Below are 23,647 nucleotides of genomic sequence, written 5' to 3'. Positions count from 1 at the left end.
CAGAGTTGCAACAAATACGTATTTCGATATACATCGTACAATTAACATATTATATCGATTTTAGTGTCTTTGTTAATATGGTCGATGAAAATTAATCGATATGACATTACTATCGATTGATATGACACTACTCACAGCTGACGAAAGGCCCAGCACTATTATTTAATGTCATTTCATTTTTCGTTGTGCGCAATAAAGTGAGCTCCTAGCAGACCATATAAAACGAATATCTGCTAAAGCAGAAGTGGCAGCTTGGAAAAAAAGAAAAACTAGTCGACTCTGCTTTTACGTTTTTACCAACATATTCACATTTAATCAAGAAAAGTTCGACCAAATACGCAGTGTAAAACTCGACGGCTAGACGAATAGGAAATTAAATATGTTTGGGCATAAGTTTATAGTATGCACGACTTTGCTCCTGTTGAGCAGCTCTGGTGAGTAAAGCTAAAACTAACCCCATGCCGCGTGACGCCCGCAAAAAAAAAAAAAAGAACTGCAACTCTTTGTTCAATTTGCTTTTGCTTGTTCATCGCAATTTAATTTCTGTTGTTTTTTTTTTGTTGCTGTTTCGCCTATTGGCATCCCGCTTGCACGCACGTAACCCGTTTGACGGGCTGATGGATTTGTTGTTGCTATTTTGTTATTTTGCTGTGGTTTTATCTACAAGGGCTGTTGAAAAACAACACTAAGTCGCATGTAGAATAATTTATACGTTTAAACGCATAGACGTGCAAATGTGTGTATGTGTTTGTGTGTGTGCGGCGCATTGACATTTATCTGGTTTGTGACACTTTTCTTGCGGTTATTGTCGTTGCCATTGGAGGACAAAGTTACGAAGTAGAATCTAAGAAATCTAACAAGATGGTGGCTTAGTACCGCTGCAACAAAGAGGAAGCGCACAAAGGCGAAGGCAAACGCAAACGGTTTCTTCAGTTCTGACTCCACTTACATACTCACACACTCGCATTACTGTTGCTGCTGCATATGTGCATATGTTTGCTTGTACTGTATGCTGCGCTTATCTAACCGACAAGAAGAACAACGTTCTACCTGCATAGAGCATGAGAAACGGGCAGATAAAACAATTTGCTTTCCTCTCGCTCTTTCGGCTTCTGCCGGCAGCAGCCCCCGCATTGCATATGTATTCATGTATATATGAATGTAGCAGAATGCAGGCATATTCAATTTCTCACTTTTGCCCGTTTCTCCTCCTTCTCTGGCTGCCTAGAAGGCTACACTTCGCCGTCTTCTTTTGTTGTGCCTGGCATCAACAATTTGATTATATTTGATTCACAGTGATGCTTAAATTGTTATTTATTTAACTTACTTGTTATTTGCCTTAGGCATAACCGCCCCCCACAAATACGTACATACATTCATGTACCCTCTTTATCAGTTAGCCCTAAATGCAGGCGTGCTTGTGATATAGCAACAGTCGCAGAAACAGTAGTTTGGTATTCCCCCCTCTACAGCTATTTGTTGAATGTTTCTAGAATTTAACAGTAGACAGTTGTTTTTAAATAATAATTATAGTTAATGGTGAAATTAATTGGCATAAAAAAAAAACAAGAAAAAAATAAAAACAAACAAAAATATAAAAAAGACATTAAAATTTATTTTGGGTACAAAACAAATTATTTTAATACATTTATGATAAAATAGTTTTTTTTTTTCATTTTATATGAAGTCAAACTTCATTTCTGTAGCATTTATATTTAATATAAAATAATTTTAATCGAGACTAGACTTTCGACTTATTATCAATGTGTGTTTATAGGAATATTTTATTTATATATACCTAATTTACTCTTGCATTTGCAATTCTCAAATAAAGACGCAGAAAGTATACCATCTATATATACGTATGTATGTGTATTCATGTATTAGTTTCAGCTGCGGAAAAATCTGAATGTTTATTTGAGCGAAGTTTTGCTGATAAGATTTGCCGCACATTCTTGAAAACTGAATCGCATAGCCGTAGAACTTGTCGGATTAAGGCACATTAATATAAATATACATATATTGTATACAATTGAAACTAACCCGTTTAATTCTCATGGGATCAATGATGTGTCATATAGTTGAGAAATATATAAATCACAAAAGAGTGAAAGTTGTCGGAAAATTTGTTAATTGATAAAGATAGCTGATATGATATAGATAAAATAGTATAATAAATACATCTAGAGAAAATATTTAAAGTTTCTGTTAAAAAATATTTAGTTTATAAACTTTAATGATTTAAAGTTTACAATAATGCCTCTTTTATATTATGACTGATAGATATACATATATACATACTATATCAAATACTTGTAAATAATACTATACAAATATATAATCAAGATTTTTTGAGCCCCACTCTTTGAAAGACTACATTAAATACCAAATAATGCTGCTTTCTTGATAGATGGAATATAATTAATTAGAATCTATGATTCTGTATAGTTTCCATATGATAATCAATTTCTTTTTAGGCTTACCTTGAAGAAATCGGGACTTAGTATATAGATAATATATATATTTTTATTATGACTGCAGAATTTGCTTTACATATGTTAAATCATTTAATCTTTAAGCAATTTTAATCATTCTTGCTTGTAGCACATCCACAATTCCGAAAAAGTGAACCACTATTAGGCTGCATTTCCTGTGAACTTTAATTAGGGGCTATCGCCTTACACAGGCCAGTACGCTTGCATGCCCATGGCAAATAAATCTTATTAGCTGGGGCAGTTTTCCCGGAATTTTCCAGTTACGCCTGAGAAATGTATTCGATATTTGTCGCTCTCGCTGTTTGTCTGTCTCGAAAGGGTCTGGTTGTATTTGCTGTTTGCTTCTGCTGCTGCTGCTGCTTAACTTGCATTTAAAGGTCATCTCTGCAGTCGTGTTACAATGGCATTGAACTAGAACGCTGGGCGTGCCTAGTAGGGGGCGGGGGCGTATCACCTATGCAACTGTGAGTCTTGCAAGTCGGAAATATAAGTGCCTGAGCTTTCGCCTATAGATATATGCACATATAATATAATTAAGCCGCGTTGAGTCACTAACTTTATGAAAGAACAAATGTTTATATGTACAGCTGCGAAAAATAAAATAGCACCACTTGCAAACGCAAAGTTTAAGAAGTTCTCCTAGGTGCATTTATCAATGTATTGATCTAATTTTTTCTTGTATATAAGCAGAAAACAATTAATAATCGCAACAAGCAAGAATTATCCCAAAAATATTAATCGTTTTTATATAATTCAAAAAATTCTCAAAAAAGTCGTAAAAATGCCGAAAAAAATAATAGCACCACTAACCCTTTTCGAGTGAAAATCTATATATTTCGCAGATTTGAATATCTTCAAAAGCACTAATTGATGAGATTTGTTGTTTATATATCTATTTTGATTAAAAAATTTTCAGAATTTGTGAAAATTTTCAAAAAAAAATGGGTCGTGAAGAGCATTACACCACCGAACAACCCAATCTCATCAAAAAGTTGATTTCGGCTCAAAATTTTCACAGGAAAGTTGGTCATTTGATGGGTTGTTCAAATAAAATGATCCACAATGCATTATTCCATAAAAAAAATTGATGAAAAGCGCAGATTGCGTTGAGTTCTGACCCAAAATCATGTCACTCGTCTCATTTACGAGAGTAAAAGGATCCTTTTAAGCCGGCTACTCAACTGAAAAAGGACCTAAACATATCAGCAATGGACCAAACAGTACGGAAATATTTAAGACATCTCGATTTGAACACTTTCCGTTCAAGAAAAGTACCATATTTGAATATAAAACACATTTCCAAACGGATGGCGTTTGCAAGGGAAACACAAAAATTGGTCTACGCAGGAATGGAGAAACATACTTTTGAATAATGAAAGTAAGATGCTATCTTTTAGTGGAAAAGGATCGCGGTCCTACGTGAGACATCCACAGAACTTAGAATTCGGTCCTAGATATACAAAAAAAACCCTTAAACATAGCGGATCAAGTGTATTAGTATGAGACTGCTTTTTTGCAAACGCCATCCGTTTGGAAATGTGTTTTATATTCAAATATGGTACTTTTCTTGAACGGAAAGTGTTCAAACCGAGATGTCTTAAATATTTCCGTACTGTTTGGTCCATTGCTGATATGTTTAGGTCCTTTTTCAGTTGAGTAGCCGGCTTAAAAGGATCCTTTTACTCTCGTAAATGAGACGAGTGACATGATTTTGGGTCAGAACTCAACGCAATCTGCGCTTTTCATCAATTTTTTTTATGGAATAATGCATTGTGGATCATTTTATTTGAACAACCCATCAAATGGCCAACTTTCCTGTGAAAATTTTGAGCCGAAATCAACTTTTTGATGAGATTGGGTTGTTCGGTGGTGTAATGCTCTTCACGACCCATTTTTTTTGAAAATTTTCACAAATTCTGAAAATTTTTTAATCAAAATAGATATATAAACAACAAATCTCATCAATTAGTGCTTTTGAAGATATTCAAATCTGCGAAATATATAGATTTTCACTCGAAAAGGGTTAGTGGTGCTATTATTTTTTTCGGCATTTTTACGACTTTTTTGAGAATTTTTTGAATTATATAAAAACGATTAATATTTTTGGGATAATTCTTGCTTGTTGCGATTATTAATTGTTTTCTGCTTATATACAAGAAAAAATTAGATCAATACATTGATAAATGCACCTAGGAGAACTTCTTAAACTTTGCGTTTGCAAGTGGTGCTATTTTATTTTTCGCAACTGTATATTGCTATTTATTCATATACAGATGTAGATATTTGTGAAAGCTTGCAAAATTGTTGTTGACGAGTAAACTTAACTTTTATAGATAAAAATGAGCATTAAAAATAACAAATAAAGGAAAAGCTTGCACCAGCTGTAATTGTGATACGCCGAGAGGGAGTACACACATACACACATACATATACAATCATGTAGAGCATTGGGCAGTCAGCTAGAGTCGTTCTCAATAGATTTTTGCGTCACTTTATCGCCTTCAGAAACGGAAATAAATTGACATATATGAAAGAGAGAGTGTGTAGGGTATCCATATGCCTATCAGAATAAACCCTTTGTTAGTGTGACGGGTGCAAAGGTTTCAACGAGAGAGCCCTCCAAGCGCTCTCCACAAATCCGTGGCACTTGCAAAAGCCACGCCCACAAACAAAGGCAGCCCCATCTGCCAACCGCCTCTCAGCCGTCGGTCAACGCAATTTCTGGTTATTTGGTTATCAGTTGGCGACTGTGCAAATATTTATATTATTCATCAATATGACTCAGACTCAAAACTAAGAGGGCCGACGTGGATACAATATAATGAAACACAAAGCGCTCGGCTAAAATATTGCTATTCATTGAAACATGATAATTATATTAAAAGTTGACTGTTGACTCTATTTGAAAATGGCTGCGTAGAGGCCTGAATAGAAAGCGCTGTAAAGCGATTTTCTGTCGTGATATACCTATGTATATTTTAATGTATACAAGTATAAATATATGTATGTATGTATATATGTATTTCTTAATGAAATTACACGCTTTGTATATATGAAAGGTAAAGCCGTTCATAGAGTATGTTATACGTATCGTGTGTATGTATATATTGATGATTTTTATCTATATATAAAACGTAATCTATACTCTATAGTACAGATTACGTTTTACTGTATAGCCTGCATAGTTTAGTTCAATTTATTTATATACCCATTAAATTTAAAAAATCGGTGAACAATGAATTGTAAAGAGCCTGGAGAGACTGAGGTATAAACTCCTTTTTAATATTTAAAAAAAATATATATATTTTTTACGTATATATTGCTTATATAATCTTCCATTTATCTCAGTTAATTGGCTTCAACTAAACTAAAATTGAACATATTGACATATTTTTCTCAAAACCTTGCATAAGTTTAATGACCTGATAAACGCATATCGTCGACTCGCACTTCAAATAATAGGAATTAAGCAAGCAGCATGTTGACACAGTGATAAAAGATCTTAAGGAGACAATGGCATGCAGCTTTCTTGACACACACTTTTCATTTCATCTCTTGCAGTTTACACGCAGTCGCTGTCGATGAGCTTGAAAGATGCCCAGTTTCCCGAGCAGGAAAAGCCGTTGACATCGAGCAGCAGCAGCAGCTCGACTTCTACAACTTCCACTACAACCAGCACGACTAAGCCGCCCCCAACAAGCAGCTCGAGCAGCACTTCAACAACATCCAAAACAACAACAACAACAACCACAACTACTGTCGCCCCAACCACCAGCACCACTGTGGCACCGAGTACCTCGACACCAGCGCCAGTGCCAACCACTACGCGCAAGCCTCAGCCATATCCAGATCCAACTGTGGGCACATGGAACTGCTCCTGCATTATGCTCACCATGGCAGCTCAGCTCAACTTTACCTATGAGACTAAGAGTGAGTTCGACCCCCTCTCTGCCTCTCTTTAGTTCTATCAGACTTACTCACTTCTTCAACTCTATTGCAGGCGGCAACATGACCAACGGCTTGTTCAATGTGCCCAGCAATGCTAAGTTGGATCACTGCTTGTGCGACAGCCCCATCACTCAGTTCATGCAGCTGAATTGGGGTCCAGTTGACGGACAGGAATCGTTGGTGCTGCAGCTGGAGAACAAGAATAAATCTGTCTCACTTACCTTAATCAAGGTGGTAATGCCACTATCCGCTGCTGACTTCCCCGACGCTAAGGGTAAGTGCTTAGCGTATGAATCCTTTGCGGCAATCTCATGGCAAAGTACTTGGCAGTTTCCCAGTTTTCTATTTTAACATGTAGTTGGAATAAGCAAATGTGGTTTATATATTTTCTTTGCCCAGAGTAGCTGCAACTTATTCAAATTGTTATTATTCTTTGATCTAAGTATTATTATCGTGATATTGTAATGCAGAGAATCAGACCATCCAGTTGATACACCAGAGCCCGAACACGGACTTCAAGACGCCCGAGAAGATGTCGTACCATTGCACACGCGTCCAGAAGCTCAACATGACGGAGACAATCAGTGGCAACAACATCATTGGCACGATCAGCGTTAGCCATGTCCAGGTGGAGGGATTCCGCAGTGCCAATGCCACTGGTTTCTCCTCGGTGCACGATTGCGACAGCTCGGAGACCTCCGATGTGGTGCCCATCGCTGTGGGCATCGCCCTTGCTGCTCTCATTCTTGTGGTTCTCATCTCGTATCTGTGTGCGCGTCGTCGTTCCACCTCTCGCGGCTACATGAGCTTCTAAGCTGAAGCTAAACAAGTTAGCGATAGAGAAGGCGAGTAGAGCAGAGAGACAAAGAGAGAGAGAGAGCAGAAGGAGATGGAGAAATATGCATACGTATATGTTTTCACATGAATAGTGTCCAGGCAGTTGCAGCAGTTGTTGTAAGCGAGCGAGGGTTAGTTAGTGCGTTATAATCAAGAGAGAGTTGTAAGATTGATTTTCTAATTGGCTGAAGAGTGAGAGGAAACGAGAGGACACTGTACGAGGGAAAGTAAAACAGGATGCAAATATTAGAAATTTTGTAAATTTGTCTAGCGATTCATATAATTTTATCTTTGATTTTGTTTTGTTTCAATATTTATTGTCTAAATTTAAAAAGGGAAATATCAAATTCTAAAAAAAAAAAAAAAACAATTCTGTGTGTACATGTGAGCGAGGCATTCTTAAACTTATCCGTAATCGTATCAAATTATCAAATTAAATACTTTTATCACATTTTCTACAAAACAAGCAACAATTTAAATTCACACAATATGCGTATTCAAGCGATACACAAAAACCAAAAGTAAATAGAACACATAAATATATTACTCAATTCAACGTCGAAAGGTGGGAAAAACGCGTGCGAGCAGAATGAGAGAGAGAGGGAGAGGGAGCAATTAAGAAATACGACACTGTGGCAAGTAACGGTTATTACGTAAATGACAACAACAAACAGCGAAAAGCAGAACACTAAATATTTTACAAATACCAATATATTGATTTTAAATTATAACCGTTAATAAACATCAACAAATTATGTATTATTTGCCGCTTTGAAGCGTAATAAACGATAAACCAAAATAAGAGTCTGATTGGAATTGGATTTGCAAGCAAGCAGTTCATCGCGGGCTGAGCCGTTACCGTTTCCGATTGAACTACATGGTGCAAGCAATGTTCTGGCACTGCTTACTGCATGCCCATAAGAGTCGCTGATTTGAACTGCTTGCGCATTGGCGGTTAGTTTGAATTAGGATCAATTTCTTAACTTGCTAGACGAATAATTGAAAATATAGCGAATTGCAACCATCACTCTCAAATATTAAAAAACAAAGTTTATTTACTTATATATAATAAATAATGTGTCTGTTTTAAATGGGCAACAGGCTGTCCGCATTCATCTCCGCATCATCGTCCGAATCATTGCTCTGCTGTGCGCGGTACATCCCAGTGCGAGGACGCTCGGCTGGCGGGCCCAAGGGATCCACATACTGCTTCACTGAATACGAGCTGCCGCTTTGAAGGAACTGCTCGGCATTGGATGCGAGTGTAGCAGAGATGTCGCTGTTCTCCTGCAAACGCTCCTCATTCGATGGACGCAGTGCTGTCAGGACAGAATGAGAGACACAAAAAGAGAGAGAGATAGAGATAACGGATGGACGTTCTTTCGCTCTAGCAGTACTCACCCTTTAGGTTGCTGCTTCTGCTGCTCCGACTGGAGGTGGCCGAGGAGAGGCGCTGCTGTTGGTAACGCTGTTCGTTCTGTCGCTCCTGCTGCTGCTTCTGCAGCCTGGCATATTCCTGGGCATAGCGTTCGTGCAGCTCGGACATACCTAGGGACTTGGTCACCTGCATCAGGGCACGCACACAGGTAAGATTGTCCGGAAAGCGCGCATAGATCTTCTCAAACATGCCCAGATATTGCTTGGGCGGCAGATACGAATTGCGAAAGCAGCTGGCAATGCGCAACATCAGGTTGGGATCATTGGGATCGGCGAGCACTGCGCGCTCATAGTAATAGAGCGCCTTCTCCGTGGCCTGCAGCTTGATGTAGTAGGAGCCAATGGAGCTGGCGATGTTGATGTCGCTCATGTTGATGCGATACGCCTCGTTGTAGTATTGATTGGCCTCCTGGTGATCCTGTCGCTGCTCGTACATGCTGCCCACCTTCTCGAACAGCCGCGAATCAATCTCCGCCGCCGAGATGCCCAGCACCTGGAGGTAAGCCTGCAGTGCCCCTGGCGAGGCAGTCGACTTGAATCCGCCCACAGCCGAGGCGTTGCTCAGACGTCGCTCCTGCAGCTTGGCCAGCTGGTAGTAGACATGACTGTGCTGCACCGAATGCGGCTGCATGAGCTGCGCCTTCAGCAGCTCAAACTGCTCCTCGGCCAGCTCGTAATCCTGCTGCTGTATCGCCAACAGGCCCAAATTGTAGTTGGCCTCAAAGCTAGTCGGATCCAGTTGCAGTGCCCGTTGCAAGCGTTCGCCGGCCGAGCTGTAATTCTGATTCAGCATATCCACAATGCTGGCATTGACCAGCGCCAAGGCACTCGTCTGCAGGGCGCCCAGTTCCTGCAGCTGATTGAGGCAGTGCGTGGCCATCTCCAGGTTGCCCAGCTGCAAATTGAATCCGAGGTGTTAGCTCTTTAGGTATTATATTATAAACAGTTGAGCTCACATTAATGTAGATAAAGCTCAGATTCGTAAGCGCGCTGGCCGTCATGGAGCTCTCGCTTTTCCGATCGTACATCTGCAGCGTCTCGATGGCCTGGTTGACATCGTTCTGGCGCAAATAGACGAGCGCCTTGTTCAGCTCCAGTTCGTTGGCCAGCCAGGAGAGATTTGAGGTCCTGATGACCTCAATGCACCAGTTGTAACCTGTGCGTGGAATCGAATATTAATGGATGGGTTTATAGCTAAGCTAAATAGATTTCCCAACTGGGTGTAGTCTTCTCTAGTTAAACATTTCCATATAAGCTCTATAAATCCAAACTCACCATCATTATAGTTCTCCTCGATGAGCGGCGAGATCAGATCCACAATCATTGTAACGGAACGTTTCTCGGTATTTCGCCTTTGTTTCGTATAAATTGCCAGTTCATCCGTTTTCAGAGCCTGTAGCACATAACGATTTTTGGCATTTGCCGAGCTCTTCGTGGGATCATTTAGTTGCTCGTAGGAGCTGCCCGCCTCTGCATCAATTATGGCCACCTCAGCTCCGTTGTCACCCAGATCTACGGCAGATTGTCCAGCCTGCTCTGCCTGCTGCTGCAGGCGTATTATATTATTCTCATTTTCCAAATCCCGTTCCGTTTCGACCGGCTGCACATCGCAGAGGCTGCGAAAGGTGCTCTTGATTTTCTCCACATCGCCCATGGCATAGTAGCAGAGCAGCAAATGGATGCCATTGCGTATATCGGCGCGTTCCGACATGATGAACTCAAAACTGGAGGCAGCATCCGCATACTGGCCCATCCGGATGAACAGCACACCGATGTTCTCGGTGATCTTCAGGCGCAGCTGCTTCAACGTATTCGGCACCGAGTCCAGTGCCATGCGATACATCTTGATGGCCTTCTTGTGCATGCCCATCTTGAAGTAGATGTTGCCCATGTTCAGCTTCAGCTGATTCACATGCGGGAACATTTTGTTCTTGGTCATAATATTGTAGGTGTTCAAGGCCTCGATGTGCATGTCATTGTTCTCGTATTGCTCGGCCAGATTGAAGAATACCTGAAAGGTAAGGATAAGAATGGAAAGGATTAAGGATACTCACTGAAATAGTGAGAGGAGCTTTAGGGATTGCTGCACTGCTTACCGCATATGTCAAATCGAAATTGTGAAACACATTCTCGCCCTGCTTGTCCTGCTCGTGATGCAGAATGCGATCCAATGAGGATGCGTCCTTCGCCTTGTTGAGCGCCTCGGCCAGCGCGGATTTCACTTCGGCATTGTTGGTGCCAGTTGAGCGATTCGATGAGCTTTGAGCTGCCAGCACAATGGACGATTCCAGCAGCTTAACAATCTTTGCCTCCATATTCTTGTACTTGATCTGCGGACTGGACAAACATATCATATCATTCATAAATTTGTTACACCGTCAGCTTGGCTCTACTCACTTGACCTCCTTGGCCGCATCGACGGATGCATTGGCTGAGGACAGCGTCTGCTGTTTGACCTTCTCCAAAAAGAACTGATCGAAACGCTGACCCGCCGAGCCGCTGGCGCTAGCTGCGTAGCCCACGGCGCGCACCGCTGTCGAGGGTCGAGCCAGCGCTGTCTTGTCGCCAGCATTGCGACTGCTGACCAAATTGCCGCGCTGTAAATGGAAATCAAAGTAAAGTGAATATATAATATATATTAAATATCTTCATCAGTCAATCTACCGAAAAGAGCTGCGAAGTGGGCGGTCGGCCAGCAGCTGTGGGAGGAGGCGGCGGCGCTGTCGCTGCAGTATCCACACTTTCCGCTGATTTCTTAGCACTCATTTTGCTCTATTCTACATTCAATTATGATTCCAAATTAATCTAGCGAAAATTCTACATAAATAACTTTTGTTGTGGCCCAGGCGTTGCCTAGGTAAAGTCTGCGCCGGTTGGTTGTTAAATTGTGGTTGTTAAGGAAGGAGGTTTTGTACGATGTATATAATTTGTCTTTCAGACGATAGTTTTCAGTTAATATCTATTTAAATATAGTCCAAAAATGTTTGTAATGGTTAAACATATCAGAATTCTTTTATACTGTGAACGCTTTATCCCACAAGCAGTGCTCGCCGTTATATTCAAATATTCTGTTAACTCCTGCTGTTGAATATTCACTGTTTCTGTTAACTCCCCCTGTTAAATATAAAATATTCTGCTTACTCCTCCTGTTACATGTTCAAATAGTATGAAATAACAGAATAAAGACTGAAAAATACTTGTAGATGTCCATATAGATAGCATGATCCGTCTGAGTTAGTGAAGATATACAGCTCATAAGCTCCATCTTTACTAAAAGTTGAAATATGTAGGCACGAATAGGAGTATTTCCTAGTAACAATATAAGTTACATAACTTACATAGTAGCTATTGAAACGTTTGCTAATTATATACTTCGATCTTTCGATGATTTTGTTATGAATCCCGATTGCGAGACGGACATCTATAGTCTGGAATGCCAGGAATGGATGAGCCTAGTGTGCGACCGTTGCAGGGATCTGTTTGCCGAAGCAGCCAAGGACATCTGGGCCGCCTGGTGGCACGATACCACACCGCCGTTGTACAAGGATGTGGCCGATATGACCGTCTATGACTGCGAGAAGCTGAAGCATTTGCTAGAGGTCCAAGTGGCCGCTAGCAGTCCACATAAAGCTGCAGTGGAGTACAAAGAGTTTGCGTGGTGGCAAAAGATCGCCCTGATCATCATCTATATTTCCATTCTGGTGCTGCTGCTCGTCGTGTGCCGTCGTTGGCGTCGGACATGCAAAGCTGACAACCTGCCACCCATTCACAACGAGCAAGAAGATCTGCTGCTACCGACATCCTCATCTAAACCGGATCACCCACCAGCAGAGCAATGCAAACCGGACGAGACCGGAGCAATACCTAGGGAGTGTCTCAGGCCGCTAAAAAAGCACGGCTTCAAGGCATGGATGCATCAAATATGCCGTCCGATTTTCGTTCACAATGAAGGTGCGCTAAAGCGCCGACAGAAGAAGTACGAGGAGGACAAGAAGCTCGAGCGCATCCTCAACGAACGGAATATTAGGAAGTGGACCAAGGTTCGCGCCAAAGCCGAACGTAGGCGCGAAATGGAAATGGAGTCCATGGAAATGAAGGAATTTACGCAAACAAGTAGAAAATAATATCATTATAAAGGAATGAAAACAAGATATGAAATTGATTGATGATGAGCACTGGATAAGTATAGATATATCTGAGAACCAGATTATGTTACGTTTCCTTGAAGTCCTTAATAGCCTATATCTTTAGTACATTATGTAAAAATTAAAAATATTTTTTTTTTGTAAATTAGGTATATGATAATTTATATACCTATTTTTTAAACAAATAAAGGACGTAATCTAAATGATCTAAAAAAGAGAAAAGTACATCTTAATAATATTTTAAAAAAAAATTAAATAAAATATAAATATAAATTTTACTTTTAATATATTAGATATATGATATAATCCTTGAAGATGTAGCAGCCGTGTCCTGGTCAGATTTTATGCTTTTCTTTCTCTTGGGAACTTATTGTATTTCTGCGTATTCTTGAATGTCAATGAATCAACTTATATATTATCATGGATGTAATTTGCCAAAAAATAAATTAATTAGTCTTCAATAGTTGCAACAAATCGAAACTTTATTCTCTCTACTAGCACAGCATTTCACAAGCTTTGCAGATTGCTTAGTATTCCAGACTAGTATTATATTACATCCAAAATTTGTGTGAATACAAATTCAGATAAGTAGGTGGGAATGTGTTTTGTAATACCTGGTAGCAGTATAACTCGGAATTCAGTCCAGTAGTTGTCCCAGTAGCTTTTGAAAAATGTGCTCTCGATAAAGTGTGTGTCCGATCTTTCGATGCATTAAACATGAATCCCGATTGCCAGGGCAGCTGCCCGGCATGCCAGCAATGGATGGGCCAGATGTGCGCCCACTGCAGGGATCTGGTCGTGAAAACAGTCAACGATGTCTGGGCCGCCTGGTGGGACGAAGTAGCTCCATCGTTGTACAAGAATTTGGTCGAGTTGCCCATCCTGGACTCTGACCGAATTTGCGAGCTGCTGCAGCTGGATGAGGACGTTGATGATGATGAGTTAGAGTTGTTGCCACTGCAATATGAGGACTTATCGTGCTGGCAAACGGTGGCCCTGATGTTCATTTATGTTGTGGTTCTTGTGCTTCTGGCTGTCGTGTGTCGCTGTTGGAGGGGGCAGCACCATGTTCAAATGCAGACCGATGACACACAGATCGTGGAACGGCGGCAGGAAGAATCGATAATATCGGAGCAATCCCCGAGAGAATCATCAATATTGGAGCCACCCTCGACAACGGAAGAGGAGCCAACTAAATCGAAGCGAGAAAAGAAATGCAAAAAATTGTGCAAACGATCAAAAAAGAAATCGCAACCAACATCGGAGCAATCGTCCAAGTATGAGGCACCATCCAAATCAAAGGGAACAGCTGGCGCAATTGTATGGGGCGGAGCAACAACTGAAACTGTGGAAGTATCAGAAAAAGCTGCATCCGAATCAATCAAATCGAGGCGACCAACAGGATTTCCAAGAGATCATGAAGTGCCAAAAGACGATTCTCCACCATTATCGGGGCAACCATCGAGAGCGGCGCAGCCAGTGCCAATATTTCATAGCCCAACCACATCGGAGCCACCGATGAATACAAGGGAGCCGGAATCAACGGGACGAGCAAGAATCAATTATCAGTCACCAACGACGCTGTCCCCAATACAATCGGAGCGAAGGGTTAATACAGAGGAGCCTTCGACGCGAGTGAGAGTATCTTATCAAGAACCAGACTCGGAGCGACCATCTAGCTCGGAGCAACCGTCAAAGCCTTGGGAAAACGCCGCCTCAGATAGCTCAGAGCCATCTAAACAGAAAAATATTAAGCTCAAAGCCTGGCTAAGATATAAAATTCGTCCGATCTTTGTGCACAATCAGGATGCGCTGCGACGCCAACAGAATAAGTACAAGGAGAACGAGAGGATCAAGGAGCTCAACACCGAGAGGAACATTGAGAAATGGACGAAGGCACGGGAAAAAAAGGAAAGAAAACGGCAAATCGAAAGAGAGAGCGCTGAAAGCAAAGACGAAAAAATGCGACTAACTTGGGAAAGGTTAGACAATGTTAACATAATCCCCCAATAGCTAGTGCTAATATTTTTATTGTTTTATTTTAGTAATTCTTCAAATAGAGAAAGTGAAGAGCTACCAACTACTTTGAAATTACCTAGGAGATAGTGTATATACATACATATACATATGTATGTGGTATTATTTTTGGATAACTTTGCCTGCAATCTAAGGAAAGTGGAATGCAAAACATAAATCCTGGAATATATATATAATTTTAACTATGTTTTGCTTTTACATATTCACTATGCAAATTTTGGCAACTGTATTAATTTGTAGTGACAAATTCAAAATAGATAGTAGTAACAGAAAGCTAACTGTACTTTATTGTAGCATCCACATGAACAGCTGATTCTCCAGTGTTGCAAAACACTGCAAACAATTCAAATGTGCGCTTTCGATGAATAGCATTTTCAACTGTGGCGTTGAGTTGAATGCGTGAGCTGACTTTTATAATTAATAATAAAGTTTTGGTGATATAAAATACGTAGTAACGTAAATAAATTACATAGTATACGTTAATTGAAATTTGAATGATTTGATGTACATAACATATATATATTTACATACATACATATGTAGCACCAAGTGCTCTAACGACAGTCTGTAACTAAAATTTCCGCTTATGAGAGTTTTCCTTTGCGCATTAGTTAATTTAATTGATATGTAATTAAATGTGAGTAAATAAATACCTATTTTAAATCTGCTCAATAGAAACTCTGTGCTGAATTCTTCTCTTGGGCAGAAATAGCTGAGATGCCTCCACAATATTGCGAGTAAGCTCCAACTGTAGCACGTGCTGCTTATAAGACAACCTAAAATATGAAATGTTTTCAATAAATTTATGAATTTTGTATAAATCATTGAAAAGAATTACCTAATCACATAATGTGCGTGCTTAAAATATAAACAATTGCTATGATAATAAATAAACAAAATGTAATATTTGAAATTGCGATATAGGGATAGTTATATAGTAGCGTTATATAGATTCGCTAATATATACACTACCCAGATTATCTGGTTAAATATAATAGATATACATAAAACATATACAAAGCCTAATGCATGATGATCTGAGAATATTTTAGCAAATCACAATTAACAATAGCAAAAACATAACGAAATAATGCCAAGTATGCAGCACGTTGATGTTGTGTGTGTTATCTCAACGGATTGCATACTTGTTCAATTTTGTGAGTGTGTATTATGTTGCTTATGTGCATAAATAATTGATAAACTTAAATTAATAACAATTGAAACCATATTGCGTTATCGGCTTAATTCTTTCGGTTGTCTTTTAATCACAATTAATATTGCTCACTTATAATTAGTTTGTTATGCAAAACATGTTTCAGCACTCCAAGACATTGTCAGGCGTTTTAAATGATATAAATACATATGTATATATATTTTTATGTATATATATATATATATATATATAAAGGGATTTTTCTTTCTGTTTACAAAAAGTACAAATACAAAGTTAGCTGGCTTAGGCTTATAATACACACATACATACATATAGTTGGCCTGCCGTTTGCTTTACATAATCCAATAGCAGAATTTTTCTAATAGCTAATACTAATTTATTAATTTATGCACTAAATTATTAAAAAATGTGCGCACTAAAAATGTTGCTCAACTTCTTTAAAATAAATTTGTTCACTGTCTTTTGGTATTGTTAAAATAGTATTATTACATTTATACATACGCAAGAATCATTTGTTTATAAGGCAAATATGTAAGTCACTTTTTTGATTGCATACAGCGTCTAGTTCATCAATATATACATGTATATCTAAATGTATATATATAATTATTTATCTTTATGTAAATAGCCTTTGAAGCCGTTGAAATGTATTGAAAATGGGTTTTCATTTTTTTTATAATTTGGTACCAAAATTGTAGCCATGTTAAAGCAGTTTGTGTCTTTGTAAAGATTTAAAAAAAGTTTCATTAACAATTGAAACAAGCTCTTTGTGCCTGTGTGTGCTAGTTTTACATTTAATATATATTATCTATACGTAGATAAGGCTCACTCGTTGTATATTTCATTGTAACATTTTATGAGTACCGAGATCAATGTACGTTATGCATGTGCGGGTCTATAAACAAATACATGAATCAACATTACACAATACAATTTGACTTAACAAAACTATCTTTTTTTTTTCATTAACAAACTTTTTTTAAACTAAAAACTATGTAATTTCCTTTCACTCACTTCTTGTTTGGACAGCATAAATATAAACTAGTTAACCTTTTTTATAAGGCTAGATAATTTTTTTTTTTTTTTTTTTTTTTGCGAAAAATAAAAAAGTAATCTTTGTAACATATGACTTTTGTTGCTCTTAATAGTTTTTTTTGTTTAGTTTCATATGATTGGCAAAGCTCTCTAGTTAACGCTGCTTGGTCCAAGTTCTATATACAGTTGGTTAAAGCATAGCTATGTCAGTTTCTTAGCCCATTTCAAGTCGTCGTCGCGCGGCTTTAAGCCCGTAAAGCGTTCAATAATACACTCAAAACTTGACCAAAATCTAAAAGCAACGAATAGTTAGTTCAATAGGGGAATCTATTAAGTATTTCCAGACACTCACCTAAGCTGCTCCAGTGGCCAATTTAGCCAGCCGGTGGTAATGCAGAAGTAAGTCTCATGCGGCGCCACATGATGAATGCGATGATGCTTGCGCGGCAGAATGATGTGACAGTTCTGCAGCAACAGCACCCATCGTGGCAGGCCCCAATACGTGTGCGACCACTTGTGTATCTAGGCAAATGGTAAACGGATGTTAGTTACATTTCTGATTAGGATGGGAAGGCATGTAAGATTATTTCTTATTGACTGTTCAGATTTAGGTATTCCATAATCATTCAGCTACAGCTGTTAAGGCCACATGTTAACTAAACTTTGTTAACGGAACGTTAACAGTACAAAACGGAAGTTCATACAAAATTTACTTACAGATCAACAGACTTTCTTTTTAAATAAATAATTGTAGATTCCTGCCTGGCCTCACCTGATTCGTCATAGCCACAAATATGGAGCATAGAAACACATAAGCGATCCAGCCGAAGTTCTGTTGTATTTCGTACGGTGTCTTTATGTAAAAATAGTGCGCCAAATAGCCAAGTATGGGTATGCCCACCATAAAGTTATCCCCGTTTGTCTCAACGAAATCGTGACGGGTTATTGAAGTCGGATCCAAATGATGCTCACGAAAGGGTCGCAAGAAGTTCTAGATATATATATAAATATAAGAATTGATTAGCAATTCCAATGCTCGTCAAATTTTCATTCTTACCCTTCCAATTATGGGTAAATCCACAGAGCCCCAGGTATCTGCTGCCCAATGGACCAATCCGGAGGCAAAGTCGGCTGTTATAATGCCACACAATGCAGAGATGAAGGCCACGCTGATGCGCTCCAGGCGCATGTGTTTCGCAATCAGGACCAAATTGATGATCATCAGACCGATGCAGGTGTAAACACAAATGATTTCCTGTGCACGTTTACCTGCCCAAAGTAAATTGTTAGTGCCAAAATGCGATATAGAACTTAAATAGCTACTATATAATTGATTATCTGCTTGCTGCTGTTAATGAATTTAGCGTTAGGCCGCGAAATTGATATACAGTTACTAGAACTGATTAAAATTGATAGCAGCTAATCTATTTTTACGATTAATGGAGCCGGTAGCCAAAAACAAAAAAGCAAAAAAAATTGTGCTTTTCTTGTACTCGAAAATTCTTTGTGCATTTGGACTGATTTCCTGTCTATATTATCGGCTTGATATATATTTTAACATTAACATTTTACAAAAGTTAATGTACACATATTAGTTTAATATTGCTGAGCTATTCTTAAATCTATATGCACTAGAAAATTATATTCTAAAAACTCCAAATATTACACAGTAATAAAATCTATTCGAGCTTTAGCTTTAATAAATACAATTTTAATGCATATATTGTATTGTATATTATGTATATTATGTTCTAAAATAGTTAGATGTACATACGTTATATAACTGTTATACGACTATTATCCTCACCTGGACTATAGAGAGATGCCAGTTCCTGGGCACCTTTGTTTTGAGGGCCCCAACGTGGCGAGGTCACTACTGCTGCTGCCGGAACAGTTCTGGTGCTCGGTGTGGATGCTTCATTGGCTGTCGTCTGCCCGTCCACCTGCTCCTCCGGATGTAGTGCTGTGGGTGCTGAATTGCCATTGGGATCATCCTCGTACATGGAATTCTCCAGTATTTCCTTATCGCTTTTGGCCGCCATCGTCTGATTTAGCAGGCAAATAAAAGAAATAAATATAAATTAAGCAATATACAGATTAAAGTCGCATTAACAAGGACAGTTTCGTTTCAGGCACTGGCCCTGACTGACAGCCCAACATTGAAAATCGCTTCCCTGAACTCGGGGGAAACAGTCAGCTGCTCCAATTGTGTATTATTCAGGAGCTCGCTGGGAAAAGAAACAGTCAGCACAAAGTGGGGTGGGCGTTAAATATTTAAATGCTCTTAAATGTGCCGCTGTTGCATAGAGCTCTTGAATTTATAAAAATCCAACAGAAGGAACAGGTGACGGAGCACAAGCCCACCCAGCGATTGACCTCTGCACATGTTGATGTCATTTACGTGGCCTGCATTGTCAGCAGACATCGCACTCCGGACTCTGCCCTAGCCGCTCTGGCAACTGTATGTCACGCAATATTTTGGGACTTATTCGCGGTCCCAGAGTGAGCTGTCAGCTTAATAACGGGTGTGAAGGGGCGGACTTTGTAGGTGCTGCTTTAAGTCATCTTAATTAGGCAAATTGGTATTTAAATTGTGGTGAGCCTCGAATTTTGAGGTAGGCTAACGGATTATATGCACAGCTACATATTTTGGCAGTCCGTTTTCATTCTTAATTATCTCTAGGGTCAGTGGAAATTTTATGTGAAATGACAAATGGATTTCAACACGAAATGCTTGAGCTGTGGCTGTATTATTAGGGCAGATATATACGAATACACAAACACTATTAATTATTGAAAATGAGAAAATTACTTACAGTTATTAATAAACTATAGTCAATACATAACATTAATTGGAGTTCTATAATTAACTCGCCTAGCTCTATTATTACTTTACGTTGGCTCGGCTCAAAATGATATCAAATTCAATTAGTTAGACAAAGTCAACTATATATAACCACAGACACATATGCATGTGCATGTAATATGTGACATTTAAATACCAACTACTTCTGCAACTCTGCTTCACCCTAAGCTGGGCTCAAATTGAGCTTCAAGTCCCATGGGCTAGACAAAGACAACCATATGTGTATATGTGCACATATGTGCGTGTGCTTTTATATACCAACTGCTACAGGTGTTTGAGGCATGTGAGAGCGAGTGTCAGTGTGTGTGTGTGTGTATGTGAGGGCGTACGCGTGTGTTGGTGTGTTTAAGCATTCCGATTGGCTGGCCTGAGCAGACACTGATCAACTATTACAGAGGCACAATTAAATGCAGTTTAACTGAAATAATAATTTAAGCTAATGACAACACTTTAAGAGGTTGCCAGAGTGCACTCTGTGAATGAGAAACTCAACTGCCTTAAGTAAATCAATACCTGAAGAGGCCTCTCCAATAACAAGAGAAATATAAACAAAAACCAAGAATGCTTGAGTTACGAGGGTGGCTTAAATATTTGTCAATCTAACAAGAGATTGATTGAATTGATTTTTCAACACTTTACTTCTTACTATAATTTCTCTAGCTATTCTATAAACAACGATTCCTCAACTACCACCTGCTTTCGTTATCGATCCTAAATAACTTCATATTGCCATCGAACGCCCCCTGATATAAATATTATTTGACGATTCGAGACGTGCGTGGTTCTTCACGCATAGAAACCATTAATTGTGGGATTTTCAGTCAAGTAGTTGACTATTATTTATGCATTAGTTGGAGTTTAGGTCAGAGGTCAGTTAATGACACATATACAAGTAGTTCACTTCTATATTATATTGTTGTAGGACCACATAATGCCGCTCCGTATTGACAAAACAATTTCCATTCCCAATCACCGCCCGTGCTTACATACAAGACATATAGTATAAGCCGTTAGTATATTGTGCTAATGATTGCGCCCACAGTAGGAAATGTCAAGCGAATTACACTTATGGAACTGTCAAATTGTCGGAAATCGAGGTTGGTTGGTTAACGGCAAACGCATTAATTAAAACTGGCAACGTCTATTCATGAATCGCCCACCCACACTGACTAGAAATATTACGTGAAAGGAACTGACAGACCAATACTAATGGTTATCAAAAGTCGCGGCGTGCACCGCCCCCACAAAGGTCATGAAAACGAAACCCATAATCTGATGGCTTGTAACGCCCTACCAAAGGCCAAACATTTCCGTTTGACGTGCAAAAAAATACGAACAAAAATAAAGAAAGGAAAATTGGAAAGAAAACGTTGATTCAAATTTCAAAAATAAATGCGAGACGACCCACCTAAAAGGTGAGCTAAACATGGAATGTGAATATGAAAACCTAGACAGCGAAATGTTAGCTAGGGCGTCAATGGGCGACAACTCCTATGCCGTCTAAGACATTCCGCTATTCAGCAAGGTGTATTCACTTGCCAACGAATTTAAAAAATAATAATAATTTACTCATTTCTCATTACTGGTAATTTATATAGGACTGCCTAATTTACAAAATAAATTAATGTCATCATTTAATTAAGCTAGATAAACAATAACTTTACTAAATAATCAAAGCTCAACTGAGGTTCAGCCCACCCTAATTATATACATATGAAGAAATGCATTGCCAGCCTCTCTCACTCATACACTGGAATTATAGAATTACTCATTCACAAGATGGCATCGAATAAATAACGGGGTATCCACATAGCTGTTCAATGGCTGACACACTTTTTGGCTTGTTTGTTGTCGTAAGACGCAAAAAAAAAAATAAATAAAAGGGGCTACGCAGCCAACAGGTACTAATTTAGCAATGTTACGGGGATTTGCTGCCTGTGTATGTGTGTGTGTGTTGTGCCAACGAAGGGAGCGCAATTTATTACACGAAATGCGCGAAAAGTCACTCGAAAGTTTTTATGTGTTTTGAGGGCAACAACTACTTGCGTACCCCTCTTCATACCTATTTTCAAAGTCAGCGATTCGTCGTATTTATAGTTTTTATTGTTAGCTGTTCGCAATTGATAAGAAATGTTGATGGTTTTGCTTTTGCATACTCTGCACTCGCGTAACTATTTATAAAAAGCATTTAAACAACGCTAGGCAAACGCTCTCACACATACGGCTACAATCATATCCTCACATACACGCATACATACAGTAACGTATTGAGCATTTGACTCACCTTCTGTGCGTGTGTGTGTTGCGTTCTGTTGGCGTCGTCGGCAGCGGGCGGCGAATAACGGCAAACACAAACCGTTCTTATTGCCGCTGTTGTTGTGGCTGATGTTAGCGGGAAAGGCACCTGTAAAGAATATCGCACAGCAAAGCATTGCAATGTGTGCGGGGTTTACTTAAAGCAATTAAATTTAAATGAGCCGTCTAGTAATATATATTGATTAAAATTAGAGTCCACAATACATTTTATGCATGCAGAGTAACAAAAACACGCACACACACACCATTACACAAGGACGCACGCCATGAATTACAAGAGAACTACATACGTCAGCAACGGCTCCTCACTATAGGTAAAAAGTAAATAAATGCTGCCTTTATACACGTGATTTTATGTTGTCACAGGCGTGAACTCGCAAATGCACACCACACACACACATAAACTCTGCGACCCGGAAACCGACAACGACTGCGACTCTGCCTGCACTTGCACAGGCCACTTTGCACTAGTAAATACCGACAGCAACTAAATGAAATTTGAGCGAATGGCAGCTTTTCATTCATGCCCTCTCCGTTTGCATGTGTGTGTGCAGTGTTGCCGAAACTTTTTCAGCAAAAGTAGCAAAATCGAAGGCTGAAAGTAGCTAAAAGTAGCCAACTTTCTTCTAAAATAGCTGAAAAAGTAGCAAAAAAGAAAACAGTGCCGTTTTTTTTTTTTCATAAAAAGTCAACTTTATTAATTTAATTATTATATCTCATCTATGACCACCAACTCGTCATTTTCACCATTGTCGCTTTTATAATTTGCCTTTTTAAGGTAGTTGGGTGGAACGCTATACTCATAGCAAAAAAAAAAAATAATTCTAGATAAAAAAAGTTATCGGATGAGTTATCGAAAAAATATGATGCATGCCAAATTTCAGCTGCGATGATTCCTTCTGCCCGTTACATACTTTTTCACAAAACCATTCCCATTTTCAATGGGTTCAGGGTATAAAAACTGATAAGAAATGAATTTTGCATAACATTTTAGAAAGCTTACCTATTATATATATATATTTGAAAATAGCCAGATTTGTAGCTAATAGCTGTTTGAAAATTTGTGTAGCAATCGGACTCAAGAAGTAGCCAGATCTAGCTACAAAATAGCTGATTCGGCAACACTGTGTGTGTGGCGTGTGATCGGTTTAATTTTACCGTTATATGTGGTTGAGCGCGCATTTACTAGCGCTTAAATGATGCTACTTTATCCGCCGCAGACAATCGTGGTGTGAATGCTTTGTTATTTGCAAAGACAATAAATATATATACACCTTACATTTTGACATTAAATGCACAGTAAATTGTTTAATAAATTAAATAGTTTGCATGTTGCTTGTTATCGATTGACTTACGC

At 39.0% G+C, this 23,647-nt stretch overlaps 5 protein-coding genes across 9 annotated transcripts; 3 read left to right on the top strand and 2 right to left on the bottom strand.

Moving 5' to 3' along the window:
• Window positions 1-139: 139 nt before the first annotated feature.
• Lamp1 (lysosome-associated membrane glycoprotein 1) lies at window positions 140-8,082 on the top strand. The gene is made up of 4 exons (XM_018001712.2): window positions 140-434; window positions 6,057-6,425; window positions 6,496-6,717; window positions 6,914-8,082. The coding sequence occupies exons 1-4, from the start codon at window positions 380-382 to the stop codon at window positions 7,255-7,257; spliced, it is 990 nt and encodes a 329-aa protein (XP_017857201.1). The 5' UTR covers window positions 140-379; the 3' UTR covers window positions 7,258-8,082.
• nompB (intraflagellar transport protein 88-like protein nompB) lies at window positions 7,508-15,675 on the bottom strand. Of its 3 annotated transcripts, XM_089463862.1 has the most exons (8): window positions 15,553-15,675; window positions 11,382-11,494; window positions 11,115-11,314; window positions 10,814-11,054; window positions 9,993-10,728; window positions 9,674-9,873; window positions 8,682-9,612; window positions 7,508-8,599 (listed from the first exon to the last, which is right to left on the bottom strand). In XM_089463862.1, exons 2-8 carry the CDS (start codon window positions 11,481-11,483, stop codon window positions 8,367-8,369), a joined length of 2,643 nt encoding a protein of 880 aa, XP_089319988.1. In that variant the 5' UTR covers window positions 11,484-11,494; window positions 15,553-15,675; the 3' UTR covers window positions 7,508-8,366. The 3 variants fall into 3 exon arrangements, with proteins under 3 accessions (XP_089319988.1, XP_089319989.1, XP_017857186.1); XM_089463863.1 differs by lacking the exon at window positions 11,382-11,494 and having other exon boundaries at window positions 15,553-15,669; XM_018001697.2 differs by lacking the exon at window positions 15,553-15,675 and having other exon boundaries at window positions 11,382-11,519.
• Window positions 12,113-13,084, top strand: LOC108609941 (uncharacterized). Its single transcript, XM_018001727.2, has one exon. It carries the CDS (start codon window positions 12,113-12,115, stop codon window positions 12,839-12,841), a length of 729 nt encoding a protein of 242 aa, XP_017857216.1. The 3' UTR covers window positions 12,842-13,084.
• Window positions 13,537-23,597, bottom strand: Kua (Plasmanylethanolamine desaturase Kua). 3 transcript variants are annotated; one of them, XM_089463877.1, is made up of 7 exons: window positions 23,449-23,597; window positions 22,259-22,378; window positions 18,916-19,153; window positions 18,166-18,377; window positions 17,881-18,099; window positions 17,461-17,630; window positions 13,537-17,400 (listed from the first exon to the last, which is right to left on the bottom strand). In XM_089463877.1, exons 1-7 carry the CDS (start codon window positions 23,470-23,472, stop codon window positions 17,310-17,312), a joined length of 1,074 nt encoding a protein of 357 aa, XP_089320003.1. In that variant the 5' UTR covers window positions 23,473-23,597; the 3' UTR covers window positions 13,537-17,309. The 3 variants fall into 3 exon arrangements, with proteins under 3 accessions (XP_089320003.1, XP_089320004.1, XP_089320005.1); XM_089463878.1 differs by lacking the exon at window positions 23,449-23,597 and adding an exon at window positions 22,536-22,960; XM_089463879.1 differs by lacking the exon at window positions 23,449-23,597 and adding an exon at window positions 22,581-22,960.
• On the top strand, window positions 13,580-15,172 carry LOC108609509 (uncharacterized). Its single transcript, XM_018001230.2, has 2 exons — window positions 13,580-14,844; window positions 14,908-15,172. Exons 1-2 carry the CDS (start codon window positions 13,580-13,582, stop codon window positions 14,966-14,968), a joined length of 1,326 nt encoding a protein of 441 aa, XP_017856719.2. The 3' UTR covers window positions 14,969-15,172.
• Window positions 23,598-23,647: the final 50 nt, after the last annotated feature.

The sequence above is a fragment of the Drosophila arizonae genome, chromosome 3 (assembly GCF_054131065.1).
Source record: "Drosophila arizonae isolate 15081-1271.41 chromosome 3, UAZ_ARI_1.0, whole genome shotgun sequence".
NCBI classification, from domain to species: Eukaryota; Metazoa; Arthropoda; class Insecta; order Diptera; family Drosophilidae; genus Drosophila; species Drosophila arizonae.
The sequence above is the reverse complement of the archived record's forward strand: the minus strand, read 5'-3'. Positions and strand labels throughout refer to the sequence as shown.

Bases quoted from the DNA above. Each gene is read 5' to 3' on its own strand.
- LOC108609941 (XM_018001727.2), top strand. From the start codon at position 12,113: ATGAATCCCGATTGCGAGACGGACATCTATAGTCTGGAATGCCAGGAA.
- nompB (XM_089463862.1), bottom strand. From the start codon at position 11,483: ATGAGTGCTAAGAAATCAGCGGAAAGTGTGGATACTGCAGCGACAGCG. The intron at 10,729-10,813 runs GTAAGCAGTGCA...CTTACCTTTCAG, and splicing joins ATTTCGATTTGACATATGCG to GTATTCTTCAATCTGGCCGA. The intron at 8,600-8,681 runs GTGAGTACTGCT...CTGTCCTGACAG, and splicing joins CAGAAGCAGCAACCTAAAGG to CACTGCGTCCATCGAATGAG.
- Lamp1 (XM_018001712.2), top strand. From the start codon at position 380: ATGTTTGGGCATAAGTTTATAGTATGCACGACTTTGCTCCTGTTGAGC. The intron at 6,426-6,495 runs GTGAGTTCGACC...ACTCTATTGCAG, and splicing joins CTTTACCTATGAGACTAAGA to GCGGCAACATGACCAACGGC. The intron at 6,718-6,913 runs GTAAGTGCTTAG...ATTGTAATGCAG, and splicing joins TGACTTCCCCGACGCTAAGG to AGAATCAGACCATCCAGTTG.
- LOC108609509 (XM_018001230.2), top strand. From the start codon at position 13,580: ATGAATCCCGATTGCCAGGGCAGCTGCCCGGCATGCCAGCAATGGATG. The intron at 14,845-14,907 runs GTTAGACAATGT...GTTTTATTTTAG, and splicing joins ATGCGACTAACTTGGGAAAG to TAATTCTTCAAATAGAGAAA.
- Kua (XM_089463877.1), bottom strand. From the start codon at position 23,472: ATGCGCGCTCAACCACATATAACG. The intron at 18,378-18,915 runs GTGAGGATAATA...TACTTTGGGCAG, and splicing joins GGCATCTCTCTATAGTCCAG to GTAAACGTGCACAGGAAATC. The intron at 17,631-17,880 runs GTGAGGCCAGGC...CCATTTGCCTAG, and splicing joins TTGTGGCTATGACGAATCAG to ATACACAAGTGGTCGCACAC.